Genomic DNA, 23,748 nt, shown 5'->3' with positions numbered 1-23,748 from the left:
CGTCCCGTAGGGGCCTCCCGGAGGGGGGATATTAAAACCTTATAAAAAAAAAGGGGGGGGGGAACACCAGTACCACCCTCCCAAACTGCAAGAACCCTCCCGGACCAGCTCACCACTCGGGGACGTAAATAGTAGGATTCCCGCCGCCGCCATGAAGCCGACCACCTCACTCGCCCGCCGAAAGCCAGTCGCGTGGAAGAGGTGCAAGGGTCTCCGTCGCCGCCACCGGAACCGCAAAACCAAGAGGAACATCGATTCCCAAGCCTGTTAGGAAGGCAGTCGGGTCGCCATCAGGAGGAAGGACTTTAGTGCGGCCGTCTTTGAATGCCAATAGGCGGAAGGGATGGCCCCAGGCGTACCGAATGGAGTGTTTCTGCAATATTTCGGTAAGTGGGCGCCATTCCCGCCGACGCTGCAGGGTTGTAGGTGTAAGATCTTGAAATAGAGCTATTTCCACCCCGTTATGCGTTATCGGGCGGCCCCTTCCACACCTCATTACAGCCTCTTTAGTTTGGAATGATAGGAATTTCACAATCACATCCCGAGGCCGTCTATCATCGGCTCTCCTAGCCCGGAGAGCTCGGTGTGCCCTTTCGATATGCCATAGGTGGTCCGGTATATCAGGGAGAAGCGGGCGGAATATAGCCAAGACAGTCTCGGCGAGGGAGCCCTCCCCATCTCGTTCAGGTAGGCCGCGGAGGCGAACATTATTACGCCGTGACCTGTTGCCTAAATCCTCAATCGCCGACGTAGCCGCATGAAGCTGAGTTTTCAGGCTATTAATTTGAGCGGCTGCTTCGTTGTGGGCAATCACAGTGGATTCCATCCTGTGTTCCAGCGTCGTCGTCCGAGCACCCAAGGCCTGGATCTCAGCTTTGACCTCGGCGGTGTTACGGACCATTTCGGCAGCCAGGTAAGTTCGCACTTCAGCCAGTTTAATAAGTATTTGGCTGGTCTCGGGGTCTGATCCCCCCATTGCCGCGTTACCGCCCGGGCTTGGAGGTGATCGTGGCGTACCTTGGCCGTCCCGGCCGCCATCTTGTGAGCTCAGGCGCATAGCACGAGAGGCCGCAAAGAGCTCGGACACTGTAGTAGCCGAGTCGGTCACCTTCTTGGTCTGCTTCCTCGGGGCCTTCCTGTCCATCCTAGCTCCCCCACCGGAATATATATTTTTTCTGGTCTGTCCGTGCAAATGTAAGCGATTGGCACCGTGGTTACAGCGGAGCTCTAGCCGAACACGTCCAGCTCGGCTGGCTGCAAACCACGCCCCCTTGAAGTTACATTTTGAAGATGGGATTCATAAAAAAAAATATTCTAGAACTGCCGCCTCTTGCTGCCTGCATAATTTCAGTGTCTCTATACCCGGCTAACAAAATAATTTTTTTCTTGTTACAGAATGTACAGTAGCCCAGACTGTATCTAGTTTTTTTGAGAGAACGGTCTGTCTGTCTATCTAACAGGTTTAGTGGTGGTTTGAATTGATGTTTAACCCCTTAAGGACACATGACAGAAATGTTCCGGCACGATTCCCTTTTTATTTCTGAAGTTGTGTCCTTTAGCGGTTAAGACCGCATTGTTTGTTTTCAATTGGGACAAGTTTTAGCTATTTGTTGCTTTGATCATTGAAAGATTCTGTTATTGATATTCAGCCATTGTCTCGTCTTATTCATTGTTTTATGTATCCAAATGCAATTCATGCAAAATGAGATTCCAAATCTTCCTGTAGCTTGCTTGCTAGTAACAAATGGCATATTAGAAAATGTATACGTGTGCATCTGGAATGTGAGAAAATAAATCCATAAATAAATAAATATATATATATATAGACCTTCCCATCCAACATCAGTGCCCGGCCTCACAAATGCTCTACTGGATAAATGAGCAATAATTCCCGCAGAAACACTCCAAAATCATGTGGAAAGCCTTCCTAGAAGAGTCGAAGCTGTTTTAGCTGCAAAGGGTGGACCAACTACATATTATTGTCTAGGTATTTAGCATGTGATGTCATAAAAGACCCTGTTGGTGTAATGATCAGGTGTCCCAATACTTTTTGTCCATATAGTATGTGTATGATTTGCTAGAGAGTTGCAAGATAACTTCAATCTTTACAAATCCTCTCTCTCTCTCTCTCAAAGACTAAACACAATTCTCTCCATCTTTAAAAGTGTGCTTTCTTATCTTCTCCAATCCTATATAATCTAAAAATAAATGTTTTTTTTGTTTGTTTTTTTTTCGAGTAGGATTCAAGAATGATATAAGCTCAATGAAACTCATTTGCCTTGGAAAGCCTATTTTAAGATGCATGTATTCATACCGTCCCTTTAAACATTGCCTGTTTGCCTTCCATCTTCATTCTAGTTAATGCTTTATGTTTATTTAAACAGTTTTACCGTTTGCAGCTGGCCAGTGCAGTGATGTTTATTTTGCACTTCGTGTTTTAGTTACAGTAATAAACCCGCGTTCTATATTTACTCAGAGGAGATCTCCCCAGGAAATGAAACATCTGTAGCCCTAATGACAAACATTAGTATATACCGATAACAATGTGAATGTTCTCGAGCGATAATAACTGCTTTGATGTTTCAAAGCCCCAACTACTTGAAGATGAGTTCTTAATTAGTGCCCTTATTAATTGTTAATGAATGCAATAATGAGTCAGAGCTGTGCTGGTTTCATCAGGAAAATGTTAAGAACATAATAAGATGTTCTTTCATTTTAAAATTTTTTATTTTATATAAACCTACTTTCTTCCGTGATTCACACAGGTGCCGACACCAGAAATCAGGGCTCACAATCTGTACTTTGATCTTTCTGCTTATGGCATTGATGTCACAAGTGCTGGAAAAGATCTCAATCACCCATCATGTCTAAAGCCTGGATTCCACGTAAAGATCTATGGAACGTTCCGTAACCGATACATGGCCTTGGCATGCCCAGTGTCAGATGCTAAAGTTGTTCGATTTTTACGCCATACGCCTAATTCCTCTGTAAGTACTAATGTCATGGCTACTGTAAGCAGTGGCTACGTCTAATTAACTTCTCCTGTATCCCGACCTCCTGCAAGATCTCCAAACTTACTTTCATATCTGATTGCATTTGCTACACAGGATCTAGCCTCCTCCCACTTATTATTATCATTAGATTCTAAGTGAGTGACCTCAAATGCTATTTCAAACAAACAGTCTGGTCTGGTTTTTACAACGGTCATAAATAAAACCTGAACTGATTTTTTTTGTTTTGTTTTGTTTATGACTTTTGATTTGATTACGGTCTACACATTCTCTAGTTTTAAAGAATTGGCTTTAATTTGATCTTTGTGTATTGCATGCACCAGGAATTAAAACTACATTGTGTTGGTTGATCCTGCGCATGTCTTATCTAAAACTGTATTGTTTTGTGTTTGATGAAAACGATCAGTGTCACTTTGTCCCCAATGTACGATGCGCTTTAACTTTTTTAACGGACTCATCAGTCATCCCTTAAAAAGACTGCAGGGACAGACCATAATCACCAGAACAACTACAATCAGCTGTAGTTGTTTTGCTGCCCAGAGTGTTCCTTGTGCCTCTGCAGTTTGAAAATCACCCTGTATGTTACGTCAGTTTTAAAGCCCTAAAAGATTGGCTGTAGATTTGTATAACTACAACTGACACCATATTTAAATTGAAATTATTTTCTTCTTAACTATACCTGGCAAAGTGATGCCACCTACCAGCTTCTTTTATTTTATTTAAAATGCCATTTGAATCATCCTTGCGTGAATTGTTGGACACACTGTGAACATAGATTTTGACTGCAGGCACAAAAATCACCATTCCAGATAAATGTTCAGGAAATGTTGACATTTGCATGTGATGTATTTCATACGTAAAGATATGCTTTACAAGTTATTTTATGCTAGAGTCCTAATTATAAAGCTAAAGCATGCTTTGTTCAAAGGTAAAACTCTGGTGGATTTGAAAGTAATGAAAATCATAAGTTACAGCATTATTATCGTACTTCTAAATGGTGGTGAGTCATCTGCCTGAGCATCAAATGTTTAGTTACTAACTGGCTTATTCTTTGGGTTACCAGGTAACCAGGGGGAGAACATATCTCTCCCTTCTAATTTAACACCTATATTTCAACACTAAAGGACTTGTCAAATATTTATCAATGTTGTTTAGTGTTTGTACATGTAGGATCTAGCTTTCAAATAGATCACTGAGGTCCATTGACTTGGATTTTCAGATTACCTAGTAATGGTCCATGGCCTGTTCATGACTGGTGATGTGGTATTTTTACTTTTTAGCTCTAGAGGTTATTTAGAAAAAGTAATTTGTAAACTACAAAGGTTAAAATTCAGTATTGGTTTAAAAGAACAGGATTTGTTTATTTCTATTTTATGTCCAATAATATCTGGCTTAAAGATTTTAAAGCTTTGGCCAACAAAATATTTTAATGTGGCCAATGGGCTACCCATCCTGGAGTGATATATCAGAGATCTATAGAGGGCATTGCTAGGCTTAAAAACACTCAGGATTTCAGCCTCAAAAAATATTTGGTTATCTTTTCCAAACACCTCACCCCTGGCCCATCCCATTCAGAGCTATAGCCCAGCCAGCCCCCATTAGTGATACCCCTAATTGCTTGGATTGCTGGTGGCCTTATTCACATCAGGGCTACGGTCATGTCTGTTAGAGGGGAGTCTGTCTGTCTGATAATTCCTCCCAACTGGATTTGCCCTTAAATTGCTCAGTTCTTCGCATGCAGAGATGGTTGGCCAACCATATAAGACTCTCAGTGAGATACAGAATATTTTACAATGTTCTTATTTACTGTGCTTGAGGAGGCTGGCCGGCTTAATAGCAGTGTTGGCCTGTGCTGACTGCTCCTGATAGTCTCATAAGTAAAGTTCTGATAATTGGCAGTCGTTTACCAGTACTTCTAGGATGAGGCTTACAGGCTAAACACAGCCTCTACTGAGAGCTTAGCCACATTGCAGGGAAGATATTCTACTGTGTGTTGTTCTGTATGGGAGTGTGTAACGGTGTGTGCGATACTGATTTGTATGTACAAGTTCATATCTGACTGAAAGGATCCACGTCCCCAATGGTAAACTATGGGTCGGCAGTGGGCCCCCATATCAATTGACTACATGATATTTGATATGATAAAGATTTTTCATCTATTTTATTCTTGATATACATTTGATTATGAGTGCTGTTCCCTTGAGCCTGAATTTATACTGTGACAACTCGGCATCATGTATTTTTCTTAATACTATCTATCCTGTACAAGTTAGTCTGTGTGATATCCTAATGTAGGCTCTTGGCAAAGCCCATAAACATTAATATTCTTGTTTCATCTGATTAGTCATCCTCTTTACTGATTATATATCTCTAACATTCTGCCAAGAAAGCTTTGTTACAGAACATAAAGATAATTATCTTGCTTGTTGGTATGCTGTATTCTGGAATATAGTGTACAGATTAAATACGGCCCTGTGCTCGGTTATGTTGACCTTTCTTAAGCGTGGTTGTGAGCTCATGTTTCACAAAGCAATCTCTTTTGTTCATTAATTTCCTGATTTTAGGTAATGAAAAATATTTTCCATCAATCATTCAATGCCTACAAGACAGACATTGAGCCCAGGATGAGCGATTTAGCTGTTCAACATCTGCAATGCAGTCGGAGACTCTTTGAGATCATGCTGTCACACAGAAGGGTGACGTCTGCATTCATAGAAGGGGACAACATCGCAGTGACTCTAGAAGGAGAGGCCGCTAGAGTACTGAACTTTGATACAGGTCAGCACTAATTTGTCGTCTTAAATCAACCAGTAAGTGTGAAGAGTGAGTATAGACGTGCCTACTTCGCCCTTGAACCATACCTCGCAATATTTTAAATGGACACTTTAATTTTAGGGGGTGTGAGCAGGGGTGGGGCTGTTCTGAGAAAATGTATTTAACTAAAATGTAATTTAGAACAATAAAAATGTAACCATGTATCTTATTTACACGGCTGACTTTAAACACAATTATTGTAGCTCTGTTATACCCTCCGACACATCAACAATAAAGAGATCCTGGAAAAGAGGGACAGAGGGATTTGGGTCCAAATTAGGGACTGTCCCTCCTAAATAGGGACACTTGGAAGGTATGCTTAAGCTGTGCAACCCTACTGCACACAGGAGGCAAGTAAAACAAGAGGGTGGTTTAACCTGGATAAATGTTTAGGTTGTATTTATTTATGTGCATATTTAAACAAATGAAGGTTTTTAGTTACCGCCAATGGCCATTAGAGGGTATGCCAACTAGGAGTTCTTCCTTGACGTGGCAGGTGGGCATACCCTCTCATGGCCATTGGAGGTAACTAAAAACCTCCATTTGTTTAAATATAGATAGGGATTTGGGAAAGAGCGCAGGTAACTTTTTTCCTTTGGTTTTTACTGTATGTATTGGGTCTGATGTGTACCATGGCCGTTGCCGCCACCCAGGAGCAGGGCCGTCTTTACCACGGGGCAGCTGCCCCGGGCCCAGTTACTCCTGGGGGGCCCGAAGCAGCTGCACCGTGGGCCCCGCTGGTCTCAAACATTTCTCCCACCGCCGGTGCAGCCGCGCACTAAGGAGGTCCACTGGGTGGCCCATGCACTAAGGGCCACCCGGAGGGCTTCTGTCAGCAGGGGCCCGGTTCTGCACTCTGGCGCTTTAAGAGCGCGACCGGGCCCTCTTGCTTTTCGGCAGCCGGCTGGGAGGAAGTGACGCCTGTGGCAGTCACTTCCTCCAATAATGAGAGGAGCGCGCGGGAGGAGGAAGAGGCAGAGCGGTGGGGGTCTGGGCCGAGCTAGCCAGACCCCAACTCCCAGCACCTTCAGCCACAAGTGTGAAAGCCACCATCCAAGGTAGGAAGGGTGGGTTTAATAGTGTAAATTTTGTGTGTGTATCTGTGAATGTGTCAGTATGTCTGTTAGTGTATGTGTCACTGTGTGTCCATATGTATGTCAGTGTGTGCATGTCTGGATCAGTATGGCTCTTTGTGTCAGTATGTTGGTGTGTGTGTTGGTGAATGTGTCAGCATGTCTGTCAGTTTGTGTCTGTGTAAGTATGTCTATCAGTGTATGTTTGTGTGTCAGTTTGTCTCGATGTGTCTGTATATCTGTGTGTGTGTGTGTAGCTATAGGTTGTCATTGTGTGTGTCAGTATGTGTGTGTGTATATATATGTGTGTGTATCTGTATGAAGTGTGTGTATCTGCAAGTGTGTCAGGTGTGTATATGTGTGTCTGTGTAACTGCATGTGTGTCAGTGTTTGTATCTTTGTGTATGTCAGGATGTGTGTCAGTGTGTAGCTGTATGTTGTCTTTGTGTGTTTCAGTGTATCTGTACGTTCTCAGTACGTGTGTCAGGTTGTGTATTTGTGTGTCAGGTTGTGTGCATATCTACGTGTGTTTGTGTGTGTATTTGTGCATACATCTCAACATTCACACGCTAACACTAGACACAAATACACCCCTGCATTCAAGCTTAAGCACAACATACAAATACACGTCTGTGTTAAACACCAACATTATATGTATACACACCCCTTCATTTAAAAACCAACACTACACATAAATGCATGCTTACATTCAAACGCCAACACCACATACTGTGGTGGAATCTCGGTAAAAATAAATTTAGTAGGCCGAGATTACCACGTGGCATGTGTACGTGCATATGCTGACGTATCGATCAGTTAGTTGCACGTGGCAAGATACGATCAGTAGTGTACGGAGCATGTGCGAGAATACAGGATGTAGTATTCCCCTCCTCCATTGTGCTGGACAGGCCATGCGGTCAAGCAGGAAGTTTATTCTTATTTGTATTGATTGGTCAAGAGAATATGCGGGTGGAGCTTAATATGGGAGGAGTTATGTGCCTATATAAGGAGCCTGCACTATTGTCCGGGGCTCAGAACTTGTTGTATTTTGGTGACATTATTCCCTCTGAGTCCCAATCGGTGAACCGAATAAAGAATCTTTTCCTTCCTGAAGAAACCTGTGTCCATCTCTCTGTGCTTGGCTTCCGTCAGTTTCTCCGGTATCAATACAAACATATTCCAAACAAAAATATGGGATAACAAAGAAGTTTGGGATACGGCTGCAAATCTACAACAAACAAAACACATACATAGTGTGATACAGTATAAAAAACCAAATCGCATAAATGTAATGCACTCACAGGATTTTGTGGAAAATTAAGTTTTAGGGTGCCTCCCCGGATAGCAATGGGGGGCCAAATTATCCCTTCTGTAGTTCACCGATGGATACACAATGCAGGACTCCAGAAATGATGAAAAAATAGCAGCTTTATTAGTAAGGTGGGAAAAATACCACCAAACAATTAGTAAAATAAAATATAAAATAAGATATAAAATATCAAGAGGTCCTACGCGTTTCGTTCACTATATGTGAACTTCCTCAGGGACCATAAAGTAAAATAATCAGCACAGAATAATGACAAGCATAAAAAGCAGCCTAATTCCCCATCCCCACAGTCCCAAATATATAGGGCTACTCCCTGTGTCCAAATTGGAATACATGGGCGTGTTCTTGTTTCTTCCACTTCATTGGTCCGGTGGGAACTTCTCCTCAGCTGTTCAGAGGTATATTCCATACAAAAACCTGTTTACATTGATACACATAAAAACTGCTTAGGGCTAAATAAAAACCTGCAAACATGGGTAAATGGTAGAGCCCCAGCTGTCAAGGCATTGCTGGAGTTGCACGACAGATGGGGATCTACCTTTTAAACATCCTTGCAATAGGGAGACCCAAAAAAATATGCTTGCACCTCTCTACTTTAGGTAGCCACTGCGTTAAGGGTGAGAACGTGTTTGCACGCCTGGGGAGGGGTACAGGGTCCAGGGGGCCCAAGCAAATGCTTTGCCCAGGGTCCAATCAATATTAAAGACGGCCCTGCCCAGGAGTGATGGGAGTTTGAGCGCAGGACTTGTTTTTTTTTGTATTTGTATGTAACTGTGTGTATATGAGTTTTATGCTCTATCTTGTCTGTTTGATAAATGGTTCCCTGGATAGTATTATTTTCCATTACATGTATGTGTTTATTTTACAGGCAGACCTTACAATTATTTGTATAGCAAGTGAAGAAACAAATGTATACCGTGCCCAATCTAAGTAGTGTTTATCTTATCCGTACATTAGTCTGGATCTTATACATACATTGGCCTTGAATATTTGCAACTCATTTGACCTTAAAATCAAAGGCAAATAAAACAATGATGGTGCAGCACAGTATATTATTCACAAATAATGTGTTTGATTCTTGTGTAAGGTACACTCACATTTGATAGAACTAACTCAGAGCTCTGCTGTGTTTTTGCATGGACGGTGTAATCCAGGTCTTGAGATGTGAGTTGGTCCTAACAATACCGATCCTGGGTATAGATAGCTTATATCCAGGGCAAGAGTGGCTTGTCTGCCATTTTCAAAGAGGGCAAGAAAAAGGAATTATATGCATACAATTAGGTCAATGTGGTAGAACAAACGAGTCGATATAACGAGTCGATATAACATATTCCGCAGCGCTGTGAGGAGTCTGTACAATAAACAGTGATTTTTATTAAGGAATTTAATAAAAAGAGAAAACAGTGGAAGAAATTCCAATCAATCCCTACCAATGGGGGTAGATAGGATAATTCCACAGAGAACCCACCTATTATTCTCAACGTGGGAGTAACCCACTATAGAAATACAAAGAAAAAAGTGATTTTTATTACTTTAATACAGATGTAGAAACATATCCAGCTCAGCTGAAGTGGAGACTTTTACAAACTCTTATGTCCTCCATTTTGAAAGTCTGTTTTCAGTTAATTTCAATGTACTGTTTAGTGAATTGGTCTATTAAGGGAGACGAGTTAAAAACCAGATCTGTAAAGAGGAAGCAGAGAAATATGACATCAGACATATACATACTGATGGGCAGCACGTGAAAATGGTTGCCATTTAACATTCAGAAGAAGGTGTATTAGGTTAAAGGAGCACTCCACTGCCCATGGGAAAATCCGATTTAAAATCACTGTTTAGTATATATACCCCCAATGAATATGATACCGGAGAAACTGACGGAAGCCAAGCACAGAGAGATGGACACAGGTTTCTTCAGGAAGGAAGAGATTCTTTATTGGATCACCGATCGGGACTCAGAGGGACTAGCGTCACCAAAATACAGCAAAGTCTGAGCCCCGGACAATAGTGCAGGCTCCTTATATAGGCATATAACTCCTCCCATATTAAGCTCCACCCGCACATTCCCTTGACCAATCAACACAAATAAGAATTAACTTCCTGTTTGACCGCATGGCTTGTCCAGCACAATGGAGGAGGGGGAATACTATATCCTGTATTCTTGCACATGCTCCGTACACTACTGATCGTATCTTGCCTCGTGCAACCAACTGATCGATACGTCAGCATATGCACGTACACATGCCACGTGGTAATCTCGGCCTACTAAATTTATTTTTACCGAGATTCCACCACATTCCCCCCTTTGATGCCTCTTGATATTTTACAATTACTTGAGGCATCACATAACCTTAGTTTTGCTTACACCACAAGTTACCTTGAACCAGACCAGACTTATCTTATGATGTGAATCTTCAACATTCATCTTCCTGCATTGGTTCTCCCTGATCTAGAGCCCTATATTTATATATCGCCATTATCTGTGCAGCAGCCTTCCTCTCTGCTATACTTCCTATCAGGCTTTGCACAGATCTAACTACTAAGGGTATAAGACACGGTAGGAGTAGACACAACAGTAAAATCAGTAGGACTCCACCTACCACTGCCTTAAGCCCTCCAAACCATTCATACCAGCTACCAAACCAACTACTTGGATTGTACCCTTTCCATACCTGAGTAGGCACATGCGCTAGTTTAACCATATGGCTAGTAAGCTCAGCTATTGCTTGCCCTTCGTCGTCTATTTGAAGACAGCAATTGCTTAGGTTAAACTTCCCACATACACCTCCCTCTACTGCCAAAAGGTAATCCAAGGCTAATCTATTTTGGTAGACTGCTGTCCTCATCCTGGTGTTATGCTTCGCTAGAAGATTGAGCGCTTGTGATGTCTCATTAGTGATAATCTCAACCACCGCCTGTAATCTTATAATACGGTTGAGCATATAAATAGGGGTTCTATAACCAAAGGTACCATCCTCAGCCCACGTGGCTGGCCCATAATAGTCTATGATACGCTGGGGAGGCCATTCATTATCTTCCCAGGTGCCTATCTCTATGGGTCCCCTTTTCTTCCTATGATTCACATCATACACTTTAACACCTAAAGTCTCACCTGTTTCAATCGGTAACAAGAAGAAGGATGGTTTGAGCATACCCAACACACATGCCCCTTCCCAGTCCTGTGGCAGCTCCGAGTAGGCTTTCTTACCACAGATCCAGTACAAATTTGCTGGGGCTCTCCAGGTAGATGTGATGGATAGATCAAACCACACATCCTTTAAATTGGCATATCTAGCAAACGGGTTAGATGGTTCTGAGACATTTGAAGCCGACCACCAAGTTGTATTCTTTGTATCATCATCATAAGCTTTTTGCCCTAGACAAGTTAATTCTCCTACAGAAGTATTATACATTATTCCTTTCCTTGCTATGCAAACATAACCTATGATGGAGGTCTTTAATCTCCACTCAGATTTACCTCTAACACTCATATGATAATCGGCTTGTGTAGATATTAGTTGGTCAACTGCCTCAGAACCGGACATTACCTCCTTTGCTTCCCAAGGCCATTGGTCTCCCATGTTAGTACCTCCACACACATAGCAGTTGGTAACATTAAGACTACCGGCAATACTTTCAGCTAGGTCGATGAACAGGTTTTTAGCGTTATGGGGGATCTTATTATCTATGCTCATCTCTTCATAAAAGGAATGATATACTTGATGAGTCTGGGAGGATACCGTATCAGTCTCTATCCCTATAAACAATAATGTCCCAGGATCTAAACCCGTCCCGTATATCTGAAACCCAAATAAATTGCCATACTTATCTAAGAACTTGTCGGGGTTATTAATAAGTATATGGACTGGGTTACATTCCATAGACTTACAATATGGGCTAGTCGGCAACTTAGTCACTATCATGTCTTTGTCTACTGTCTGTCCCCAAGTCGCCCACCCCACACAAGACCAATATGGACAGAAGTTATAGTCTTTATTTGGGCATCTAGGACTCACATATTTATTTTTGCTACTGGGACAAATGTATTTATCGTTAGACCCATACGTCCTCTCCCATCTAAGATCCCCACATACATTCCACGGCTTTCTACCACTCGATATCGCTTTACACGCATCAAATAGCAGAACACCCGAAGAATGTACGGATTCTAACACCGTCTTATTAATTAGGGTCCCCTGAGGATCTCCATTCCTGAGAGTCAACCAAATTGTACGAGGCTGATACTCCGGACTGAAGCACTTAGGTTCTCCTACTCCTAAATGGCACACACTATAATCTATATTTAAGTATCTACATCTTGATACATCTCCTTTACACTCGTATTGTGAATGCCAGATTAGGGTTTGGGAAATATGGTTACCTGTTCTCGTAGTCTTAATGCATACCTCACAGCTAGGAGTGTCGGTACCTCTACCTTCCTGAATATAAAAACACATGTAAATAAACACAATCAAAAGCACATCTTTCGCCGTCATCCTCAGTCTTCGTCCGTGCGATGGAACCTCAGCTTCCAGGATGTGAGGGCTGCAGGGAATGGAGTCCTACTCGTCTTCACAGGTGTCCCTTCGAGACTTTCCTGGCTTATACACTATGTGATGGTAAGCGGACAGGCTTTATTATGGCCTTCTCACTCACACCTGTAACAATAAAATTTGTAATCCACAATAATTCCTCGTTACTCCGACTGAGTAGTGCGTTTCAACCGGATCTTGCAGGGATTCTCTGGATCTGCTGTAACTTGCCAAGAATCGACTGCTGCTGGTTTAACCCTGGAGTGATGTATCCACGGAGTCACTTCTGCTACTTTTATCGCTGTAGGGGTAGACAAAAGAACAACATAAGGACCTCTCCACTTGGGCCCTAACGGTACATTATTCCACTCTTTAATCCACACTTGGTCTCCTGGATGATAATTATGAACAGGGGGATAAATATTCACAGGTAATCTATCTTGTACCCATTTCTGTACCTCCTCCATAGTCTTACCCAACTCTACAACCTGCTGCCGGGTAATTCCTTCTCCCAACTGACTCAAGTCCCCCCTTAAGTTACCAAGTACGGGAGGTGGACGCCCATACATAATTTCAAAAGGAGAGAGGCCCATCCTTCTGGTAGGGGTACTGCGGATTCGCAATAGAGCTATAGGTAAGAGAACGTTCCACTTAAGTTGGGTTTCCTGACACATTTTAGCCAACTGGTTCTTTATAGTTCTATTCATTCTCTCTACCTTACCAGAACTCTGGGGTCTATATGCAGTATGAAGCCTCCACTTTATACCAAGCATATGAGTCAGTTGTTGTAGGCACTGGTGAACAAAAGCTGGACCATTGTCCGATCCTATAGAACAGGGTAGTCCATATCGGGGTATTATTTCTCGTAGCAGGAATCTCACAACTTCTCCTGCTTTCTCGGTACGAGTAGGACATGCTTCTACCCAGCCTGAATAGGTGCACACAATTACCAGCAGGTAACGATGTCCACCCGATTTAGGCATCACTGTAAAGTCTATTTGTAGATCGGACATGGGGAGTCCCCCCATAAACTGGACTCCTGGTGGCTTTACTGGTCCTTGTCTTGCATTATTCTTAGCACACGTTACACATCTACGTACAATGGCCTGAGTCAAGTTGGACAATCTTGGTATGTAGAAATGTTTTCTAAGAGATTCTTCAGTACTGTCTCTCCCAGAATGTGTCCCGTTGTGATAATTTTGGACAATTTCTACCGCTAGCGATGCTGGTATAACTATTCTTCCATCTTCTAGCTGATACCACTTGTTCTCCAGATACTTTCCCGGTTCAGTCTTTAACCACTCCTCTTCTTTAGCTGTATAAACTGGAGTCCATTGAGACAGTGGGGTTGGTATTAGAGCAGCTATATGCCCCACATACTCCTGTCTTCCTGATTCAGCAGCACGCTTAGCTGCACTATCTGCCATCCGATTTCCCTTAGTTACATCACCATCTCCTCTCAGATGCGCTCGACAATGTATGATACCGACTTCTTTCGGCTCCCACACTGCTTCCAATAGTTGTAGGATTTCAGCTGCGTACTTGATTTCTTTGCCTTCTGAATTCAGTAGTCCTCTTTCTTTATACAAAGCTCCGTGGGCATGAGTGGTTAAGAACGCATACTTAGAGTCCGTATAGATATTCACTCTTAAACCTTCAGCCAATTGTAACGCTCGTGTTAGTGCTATTAATTCTGCCTTTTGTGCTGATGTTCCTTTCGCCAGTGGCCGAGCTTCTATCACCTTGTCTATTGTTGTCACTGCATATCCTGCATAGCGGATCCCTTCTTTCACATAACTACTGCCGTCGGTATAATATTGAACATCGGGGTTCTGGATGGGAAAATCACGAAGATCTGGTCTACTTGAGAATACTTCATCCATTACTTCCAAACAATCATGTTGACTTTCAGTAGGTTGTGGCAAAAGGGTAGCTGGATTTAAGGTGTTTACAGTCTCTAAATGCACTCTTGGGTTTTCACACAACATTGCTTGATACTTGGTCATACGGCTGTTACTAAACCAATGATTTCCTTTGTAATCCAACAACGTCTGTACTGCATGTGGGACTCGTACATAAAGTTCTTGACCCAGAGTGAGTTTATCGGCTTCAGCTACTAGCAGGGCGGCTGCAGCTACGGCTCTTAGACAAGGTGGAAGTCCGCTGGCCACTGCATCCAGTTGCTTAGACATGTAGGCAACAGGTCTTTGCCATGATCCCAAGTACTGTGTCAATACTCCCACAGCCATTCTTCTTTGCTCGTGTACATATAAGTAGAATGGTCGTGTGTGATCAGGTAGACCTAATGCTGGGGCACTCATCAAAGCCTTCTTCACATCTTCAAATGCCGTTTGCTGTTCTTGGGTCCATAAGAAGGGGTCGTGCTCTGTACCTTTGATAGCTGCGTACAGAGGTTTTGCTAGTATCGCATAGCTGGGAATCCATATCCTACAGAAGCCTGCTGCCCCCAAGAATTCTCGCACTTGTCTTCTATTCTTGGGTATTGGTATTTGGCAGACAGCTTCTTTTCTCTCTGGCCCCATAATCCTTTGACCTTCAGAGATATGGAATCCCAGATACTTGACAGTTGGCAAACACAACTGAGCCTTCTTCCTAGACACCTTGTATCCTGCCTTCCAGAGAATGTGTAGTAGATCGTGCGTTGCTTGCTGACATTTTTCTTTTGTAACTGCTGCTATCAACAAGTCATCTACATATTGTAACAAGACACACTCTCCTGGGATGGACTCGAAATCCAATAGATCTTGACTTAGGGCTGAGCCAAATAGGGTAGGTGAATTTTTAAACCCTTGGGGCAGTCTTGTCCAAGTCATTTGGCGTTTTGAGCCCGTTACAGCGTTCTCCCATTGGAAAGCGAAAATACATTGACTTTCTGCGGCAATTCGGAGGCAAAAGAAGGCATCTTTGAGATCTAAGACTGTGAAGTAAGTAGCCCCGCCCGGAATTAAAGCGAGCAGGTTATATGGATTGGGTACAACTGGATGTATACTAACAACCGCATCATTGACTGCTCTTAAGTCCTGCACAGGTCGATACTCATCTGTACCGGGCTTTTGAACAGGCAGCAATGGGGTGTTCCAGGGGGAAGTACAGAATTTTAGGATACCATACCGTATGAACTTATCCAGATAGGATTGGATGTTCTTCTTAGCCTTCTGTGGGATGTGGTATTGTCTTAGGCTCACTGGATAAACCCCATGTTTCAGTTCAATTTTTATTGGTGGAATATTGCGGGCCAGTCCTGGTGGGTTGTTCTCTGCCCAAACTCCTGGTATGTTAAACAATGTCTCATCACTCCTAGGGTTTTGGCTAGTCAACACTGTATAAAGTCGCCACTCTTCTTCCTTTGGTACGGATAAAGTCATAATACCTGAAGGTCCATTAAACTTCAAAGATGTTGTTCCATTTGGTAGGAACGTAATCTGCGCTTGTAATTTTGATAGCATATCACGTCCCAGCAATTGGACTGGACATTCAGGCATATAAAGGAATTGGTGTTTTACTACGTGGCCTCCCAATGTACAGAGTCGACTTTTAAGAACCGGTCTTTCAGCACTTCTTCCAGTTGCTCCTATCACAGTAATAGTCCTTCCAGATGGAGGAGCAACTAGATTAGTCACCACTGAATGTTCAGCACCAGTGTCGATCATGAATGCACTCCTTTTCCCCCCTATTGATACATCGACCATAGGCTCCGCTCGACCAAGGGGGATGGAGCCCGGTCGGTATCAATAGTCCTCCATGACTGTGTCAGCCAATCCTACGAAGTCCCTACCTTCTCTATCGCGGGACCTTTGCGCTGCTGGAATATACCTGTCTTCCCTAACACTTCCTCTGTTCCCATTACTCCCTCTATAACCATTACTCCCTCCGGGACCTCCTCTACCTCTCGCTCTGCCTCTAAAGTTTCCGTAGCCTGCCCTGGGTTGGTCTCTCTCGTACTGCTCTCTTTGCGGACATTCGTTCCTCCAATGCCCTTCTTCCTTGCAATACGCGCACTGATCCCTACTCAAAGGCTCCCTACTCCATCTATTATTGCCTCTATCTGGGCCCCGTTTATCTACGCCTGCGATTGCTACCGCTAGCATATCAGCCTTTTTACGCATCTTACGCTCTTCCTCTTTCTTATTTTCTGTATCCCTGTTCATATAGACCTTATTTGCTACCTCCATTAGTTGGGTGATGGACATACCTGCAAACCCTTCTAACTTTTGTAGCTTGCGCTTAATATCTCCGTAAGCTTGGCTGACAAAGGCGGAGTTAACCATTCGGGAATTATCTGCGTCTTCCGGATTAAAGGGGGTATACAAGCGGTATGCCTCCAATAATCGGTCATAAAAGACACTGGGCGCTTCATCGCTTTTCTGAATCACCTCAACTGTCTTCGACATGTTAATGGCTTTCTTTCCTCCGGCTTTCATGCCAGCAATTATAGCGTCTCTATAGGCTCTGAGTTGAACCATATCAGCACCATTTACATTCCAATCGGGATCAGTGTTGGGATAGTGTGTTGCGGCCCATGCTGCTGGATTAGCTTGGTTCAAAGCACGGGCTCTATCTTCTAATGCTTTAATGGCTGCTTGATTTATTCTTGTCCTTTCCTCATTGTTAAATAAAGTCATTAGTAACTGCTGGCAATCAGCCCATGTCGGATTATGCGTCTGTACTATTGAGGTGAACAGATCAGTCATGGCTTGTGGTTTCTCAGTATACGAGGAATTATGGGTCTTCCAGTTTAAAAGGTCGGTAGTGGTAAATGGGACATATACGAAGACTGGGTCAGCGTGTGCCATTTGACCTGCGGCATCGATATAAGCTGACCCGGGATTTAGGCGAAGAGGCATCTGATAGTGCTTTAATTGTTGGGCACCAGTCAACTGTCGGGTTTGGATGGGGCTACGTAGGGAGGCGTCAGTCATGGGTTCCGGTCGGGGAGAGATAGGGTATGGGGATGTGGGAGGTTGGTTTTGGGAAAAGGTGGTAAATAGAACACTTCTGGCCGAGCTAGATGAAGCTTGACCGGAAGTCTGAAGTGGCGCCAAATCAGGATATTCGTTTTTAATGGGGGTGGGTTCTGGTTCCGGAAGGGGAGATTTAGTACGAGGGGGTGTGGATCCTGTACTGGAGGAGGAAGCGGAAGTGGATGAGGGTAATGAGGGGAGGGGTGCAGGACTTCCTGCGTTTGCGTCACTTCCTCTTAACGGAAAGTAAGGGGGCGGCAAAGGGATCTCGGACTCAGGGGGCGTGTCCAAAATGGGCCTAACACCAGTCCTAGTGGACGAACAAGTCCTAGCTACCATGAGGCGACACTGCTCCTCGTGGCATGTCTGGAGCCATTTTGGCGAGTCATTTACGGCCTGTCTCCAACAGTCAATATAAGGAAACTGGCCGTAAAGTTCAGGCCTACCTGATACAGCCACGTGTAAGCGCTGTACCAGAGTTGGATCCAAACTGCCACGTGGCGGCCATGCCGCAACCAAAGTAGGCCACTCCCTAGTGCACAAAGTAACTAAACGCACAGAAGACATCTTAACCCCAAAATCACAAACCTTGAATCCCTTTTTAAAATTCTTAACCATACATCCTAAGGGATCCGGAATCGTTGACTGCGACGCACCCATATTTAACAATGGAACGTCGTCGACAACGATTACTATACACGCGTACTATTCAACAGTCACACCCGTTTCCTCTGGCAACAGCACCACGTGGTACGGTTACCAAGTGAAACGTACACAATAACAATAAACACTCAGGGAATTCCCGTACACACACAGCTGTTACACCAGTCACTATATAATCAATATTATGCCCTTTGGCGTAACTATACAGTCACCCACGCTATAATTCTCTATATACGAATTACCCGTCTATAACACACCCCAGTAACATCGTCTTTTACAAATAGCGGTTACAGTACGGTTAGCATAGGTCAAAGTACAAGTTAAGGTCACAATACAATTATTAGTGGTTATGGTGTTAAAACATGCAATTGACGACAATGATTAGTACTTATTATACAATGTCAGTAAATATACAGGGTTATGGTACCGTGCACTATAATACAGCAACACACTATTAACACTCTCGCTAGACGGCTGAGCTCGCGCTATCTAACAAGATATACACTTTACTAAAACAATCGTTAACACATTTACAATTCCCAACTAAACTATTGGCCAGTACCTTGAATGGACTACCTAAAACTATATACACCCGTTTTGGTTAGCCACACTGCCCAATCACCACATATATAGCGAGCTAGAGAACCGAATTTACACAGGCGCCTCTTAGTCGCACTATACAACGAGCTAGAGAACCGAATTTACACAGGCGCCTCTTAGTCTCCCGGTCCCTCTGACCTAGCGAACGTAATATACACCCTAGAACGCTAGTCTAGACAAGACACCGGTGTCCGGCTAGGGCTATTTACACCAGGACCCCGCCTGACTAACCAAATCAAACGGTCTGACTAAAGAGCGTTCGATCGAGCGGTGCGCCTTCGCTCCTTCCCTCCGACAGAGGGGGCAGATACAGATTCAAAAACCCCTTTGGGCCTACCGCACAATCGGTATACCCCTAGCGGGTCCTGCCGTCTAAAACAGCAGTTGTCTTACCTCCTCGTTCCTGAACCTGAGTTCACACTCATCGACGGGGACACCCCAGCACTTCTCACGTAGAGGCCGATGATCTCCTGGACAACAGACCAGTGGCGCCGAGACGAAGGGAGGTCCACGCAGAAGTTCAGGGGTGCAGCCGTAGAGAACGTGGGCAAAGATAGACCGTCTCACGCCTCTGCCTCTCAGCTACCGTTGAACGATGAGCTTCCCGGCCAATGCACCAAATGATACCGGAGAAACTGACGGAAGCCAAGCACAGAGAGATGGACACAGGTTTCTTCAGGAAGGAAGAGATTCTTTATTGGATCACCGATCGGGACTCAGAGGGACTAGCGTCACCAAAATACAGCAAAGTCTGAGCCCCGGACAATAGTGCAGGCTCCTTATATAGGCATATAACTCCTCCCATATTAAGCTCCACCCGCACATTCCCTTGACCAATCAACACAAATAAGAATTAACTTCCTGTTTGACCGCATGGCTTGTCCAGCACAATGGAGGAGGGGGAATACTATATCCTGTATTCTTGCACATGCTCCGTACACTACTGATCGTATCTTGCCTCGTGCAACCAACTGATCGATACGTCAGCATATGCACGTACACATGCCACGTGGTAATCTCGGCCTACTAAATTTATTTTTACCGAGATTCCACCACAAATACATGCATGAAAAATCCATGCATGTAGTCATTGGGGTATATCTTAAGAGCTTGCAAAGGCTGCAGATCTTATGACTGCAGCCTTAGCAAGCCCTACCCTTTTATTCCCGGAAGAGACTCTCTTTCCCTGTAAAGAACCAATCAGAGGCTTCTCATTGAGAAGCCTCTGACTTTGAACACACAGGCACGTGCGCACAACAGCTTGTGCACACGCACACATACAGTTACTTGTGCGCATCGGATTGTGCGCGTGCACGCGTCTGATCTGTGTCTGCAGCAGGTCTAAGAACTGTAAAGGAAAAGTCAGGAACACTTAAATAGAGAGTGCCTGCCACTTCCGTTAGCTCAGGGCTAAATTTCTAAAAGTGCTGATTTCTCCAGGGAGTCCATGCTGTGCAAGTGCCCTGGGCGCCACATGAAGGGGGATGCTGCAGCCAGAGCTGGATACTCAAAATCTCCAGCTCTGACGCCAGGTTTCTCAGCCTGCACTCTGACCTCACAAAGCTCCAGACTTAGAGGATTGTGGCTACACTAGTAGACCACTGGACCAGCAGGGGTTGAATTATTGCCCCCTTCTTGCTGCAGGTGGGGTGGGAGACAAATATTGTGTGTGTGTGTGTGTGTGTGTGTATACATACATACATACATACATTTTTGCTCATATGTTTAACATATATATAATATACTCCGCTAATATTGGCACCATTGTTAAATATGAGAAAAAAAGGCTTTGAAGAATGTGTCCTTATATAAAAAGGTATTACTGGTCAATGGAGGGAGACTGTGGTGGGAGCCTTCCCACATACTGTCACTTCCTCCTTGTTACATTTACCATACTGCACCTGTCATACTCTCCACCTTAACTTTGTCACAGTCCCCACGCCCTGCCATAGTCCCACCTACTTCCAAAACCATGTAACACTCACACACCTCCCCTTGCTACACTTACTCTCCTCACTCTGCCATAGTCACCCCACCAATCACCCTACCACACCCACCACTCTAAGTCTCTCATACTCTGCACCCTAACCATGTCACATTTGCCATCCTACCACAGTCACTCACCACACCTCACCCTGCCACAGTCACTCCTTAATCACTATTTCACAGTCACTCCACTTTAGTGATCATACACTGTCACCTCCCACATATGAAACACAACCTCACCAAAATCACAACACACAAAGCCCACAAGCAGCCTCTGTTACACAAAACACAATTGCTGTGCTGGCTGTCAGGAAAGCCGGTGGGCGGGTGCATGGTGGGATCTCCCTGATCCCAGTGTGCACCGGCTGCCTGCACTTGAAAGGGAAAATTAGGTCATTGCCTTGGGTAAAAAAAAATGTCAAGCTTTGCCACTGAGTGTATGTCTTGGAAGTGTAGGATAATATACACAGTGGACTACATTAAAATTATTGATATATGCTTGACTTTAACAGCAAAATAGGTTTTTGCTGCTTTTATTTGATGAGCAGGGATATGTAGATAATCTATTATCTATTAAATGGGGTTATTTAAAGGAACACTATAGTCACCAAAACAGCGATTGCTTAATGAAGACGTTTTTGTGTATAGATCATGCCTCTGAAGTGTCCCTGCTCAATTCACTGCCATTTAGGAGTTAAATCACTTTGTTTCTGTTTATGCAGCCCTAGCCACACCTCCCCTGGCTATGATTGGCAGAGCCTGCATGAAAAAAAAAACTGGTTTCACTTTCAATCAGATGTAACTTACCTTAAGTATTAAACTTTCCTTAAGTATTAAACTTTAGTTACATACATGAGACATCTGCAGGGTCTAGCAAGCCATTAACAGAGCAGGACATAAGAAAATCAAAATTAAACAGAATTTGCAATAAAGGAAGGATAAACATTAGCTGACTCTATACAGGAAGTATTTAAGAAGGATGTGCAGGTCACATGCAGAGAGGTGTGACTAGGGCTGTATAAACAGTGTTTTAAATCACAATGGCAGAGGATTGTGCAGTGAAACTGCAGGGGCATGATTTATACACCAAAACGGCTTCACTAAGCTAAAGTTGTTTTGGTGACTATAGTGTCCCTTTAATGATAATTCCCCTTAATAAAGCACAGCAAGCCAGCATTGTTTAAAGCAGGTGTTTATGACTCTGTCTTGTGAAGTTAAACCTCATTCTTATGCAGTTTATGTCTCCGCATGTCAATTTTCTTAACAGAGCCACTCTAAACATCCAATCACTACAGCTTATTGTAGTAGTTATAGTGAAAGGAGTCTTTGGGCCCTCTGTCCCGTCTTTGTCAACCATTTTTGGGCAGTTTGACCATAAACGTGGTTGTTACAACACCAAAAGCCTGCCCCCTCAGGCTGCTGAATATTAAGTAAGTTTTTTTTTTTTTTTTTACTTGCCTCTAAACGAGCCCCAGACAATTCCTTGCCACGTCTCTGCTCTACCTCCAAGAGATTAGCAGGACAGTACAGTACAGTCAAACCACATGTCTGTTTATGAGACTAATTTCTTTCCATTTTGTTCTGGGGTACAAAGGAAGCAACAAAAGCAACCTTCTTTTGAAATGGGCACTTTTATAAAGAGACTAAGAAAGACCACTCCGTTGGCCCCTAAAGCATTTCTAGCTCGTTTTAACAGTGTCCTCATCAACCTATTGTTCCTGCTACATTTTGTCAGTGTCTCGTGTTGTTAAACTTGTCCTCTTTTTAATATTGTAAAGTGCTTCGGAATAAGTTGGTGCTATATCATTGCCAATTATAAGAAACTGAAGTGCTTTAGGACTTTGTAGTGTTCCTTTAACCCCTTAAGGACCAAACTTCTGGAATAAAAGGGAATCATGACATGTCACACATGGCATGTGTCCTTAAGGGGTTAAACATGAGCATAACAAATTTAAAGCAACATGAGAAATATCAGGGCTCCCTCTTGTGGTTAAAATGAGGAATTATCCATGAATATTCTATCAGTTGAAACTCCCCGCGCTAGAGAGAGATCTATGAATAATGGACCATAGATAATGAACCATTGGGTTGTCAATTCAGAACCCTTTATGTTCCTCAATACATGATTTACAATTTTAATACAGTGCAGGACTCTTCATATTTTGCAGATACCTTCTTAATTTCAACTTCCAATAGCTGCAAGGTGACAAAATAAACCAACTAATAAAACAGGGGAGAGGAACCATAAATCCAAACCCCCAATAACACACTTCCCCTTTGTTTGATGCTCAGCCTACAGGTCCGAGTATTAATGCTGTTCTAATGTATTTTTTTTTTTCTTTTTAGTGCCCTTCTCTTCATCTGGGGTTGTCCCCCCTTTTCCTTATTCCTTAGACCCTCTCTGGAATCTCATAATTGTTCAGGAGCAGCTTCCCTAATAGCTTGGATGATTTTGGGGGTGTCTGGAATATCAGTGGTCTACTGGCTGTTGCTTAAGATTTACTCTGGGATTCCTGTGCCCCAGGGAATAGACTTAGTTATATCAATGGAAGGTATAGCAACCTATACAGGTACCTTACATTTCTAACTTCAAAAGTCCCAATATAAAAACATGTAATCCCAAAGAAATTGAATGTATAATAGTGTAAAACCAAATGGTAGAAAAAAAAGGTCAAGGGACCACTCACATATTCTTGAGCTATAAACCTAGCTCAAGTGGGATGCACCCAAGGGTCCGTTAAGGTGACTCTCCCCTTCTCA

General features: G+C 43.4%; 1 protein-coding gene across 1 annotated transcript in view; it reads left to right on the top strand.

The window, feature by feature from the left end:
- LOC134578411 (uncharacterized) overlaps window positions 1-23,748 on the top strand; it is a 59,266-nt gene that overhangs the window by 30,696 nt on the left and 4,822 nt on the right. The window contains exons 3-4 of the mRNA XM_063437411.1: window positions 2,766-2,987; window positions 5,576-5,789. Of these exons, the coding sequence (XP_063293481.1) occupies window positions 2,766-2,987; window positions 5,576-5,789 (436 nt within the window). The remainder of the gene's footprint in view (window positions 1-2,765; window positions 2,988-5,575; window positions 5,790-23,748) is intronic.

This window comes from Pelobates fuscus, chromosome 12, assembly GCF_036172605.1.
Source record: "Pelobates fuscus isolate aPelFus1 chromosome 12, aPelFus1.pri, whole genome shotgun sequence".
Classification (NCBI taxonomy): domain Eukaryota; kingdom Metazoa; phylum Chordata; class Amphibia; order Anura; family Pelobatidae; genus Pelobates; species Pelobates fuscus.
Note: the sequence above shows the minus strand (reverse complement) of the source record. Positions and strands in the feature narration are given on the sequence as shown.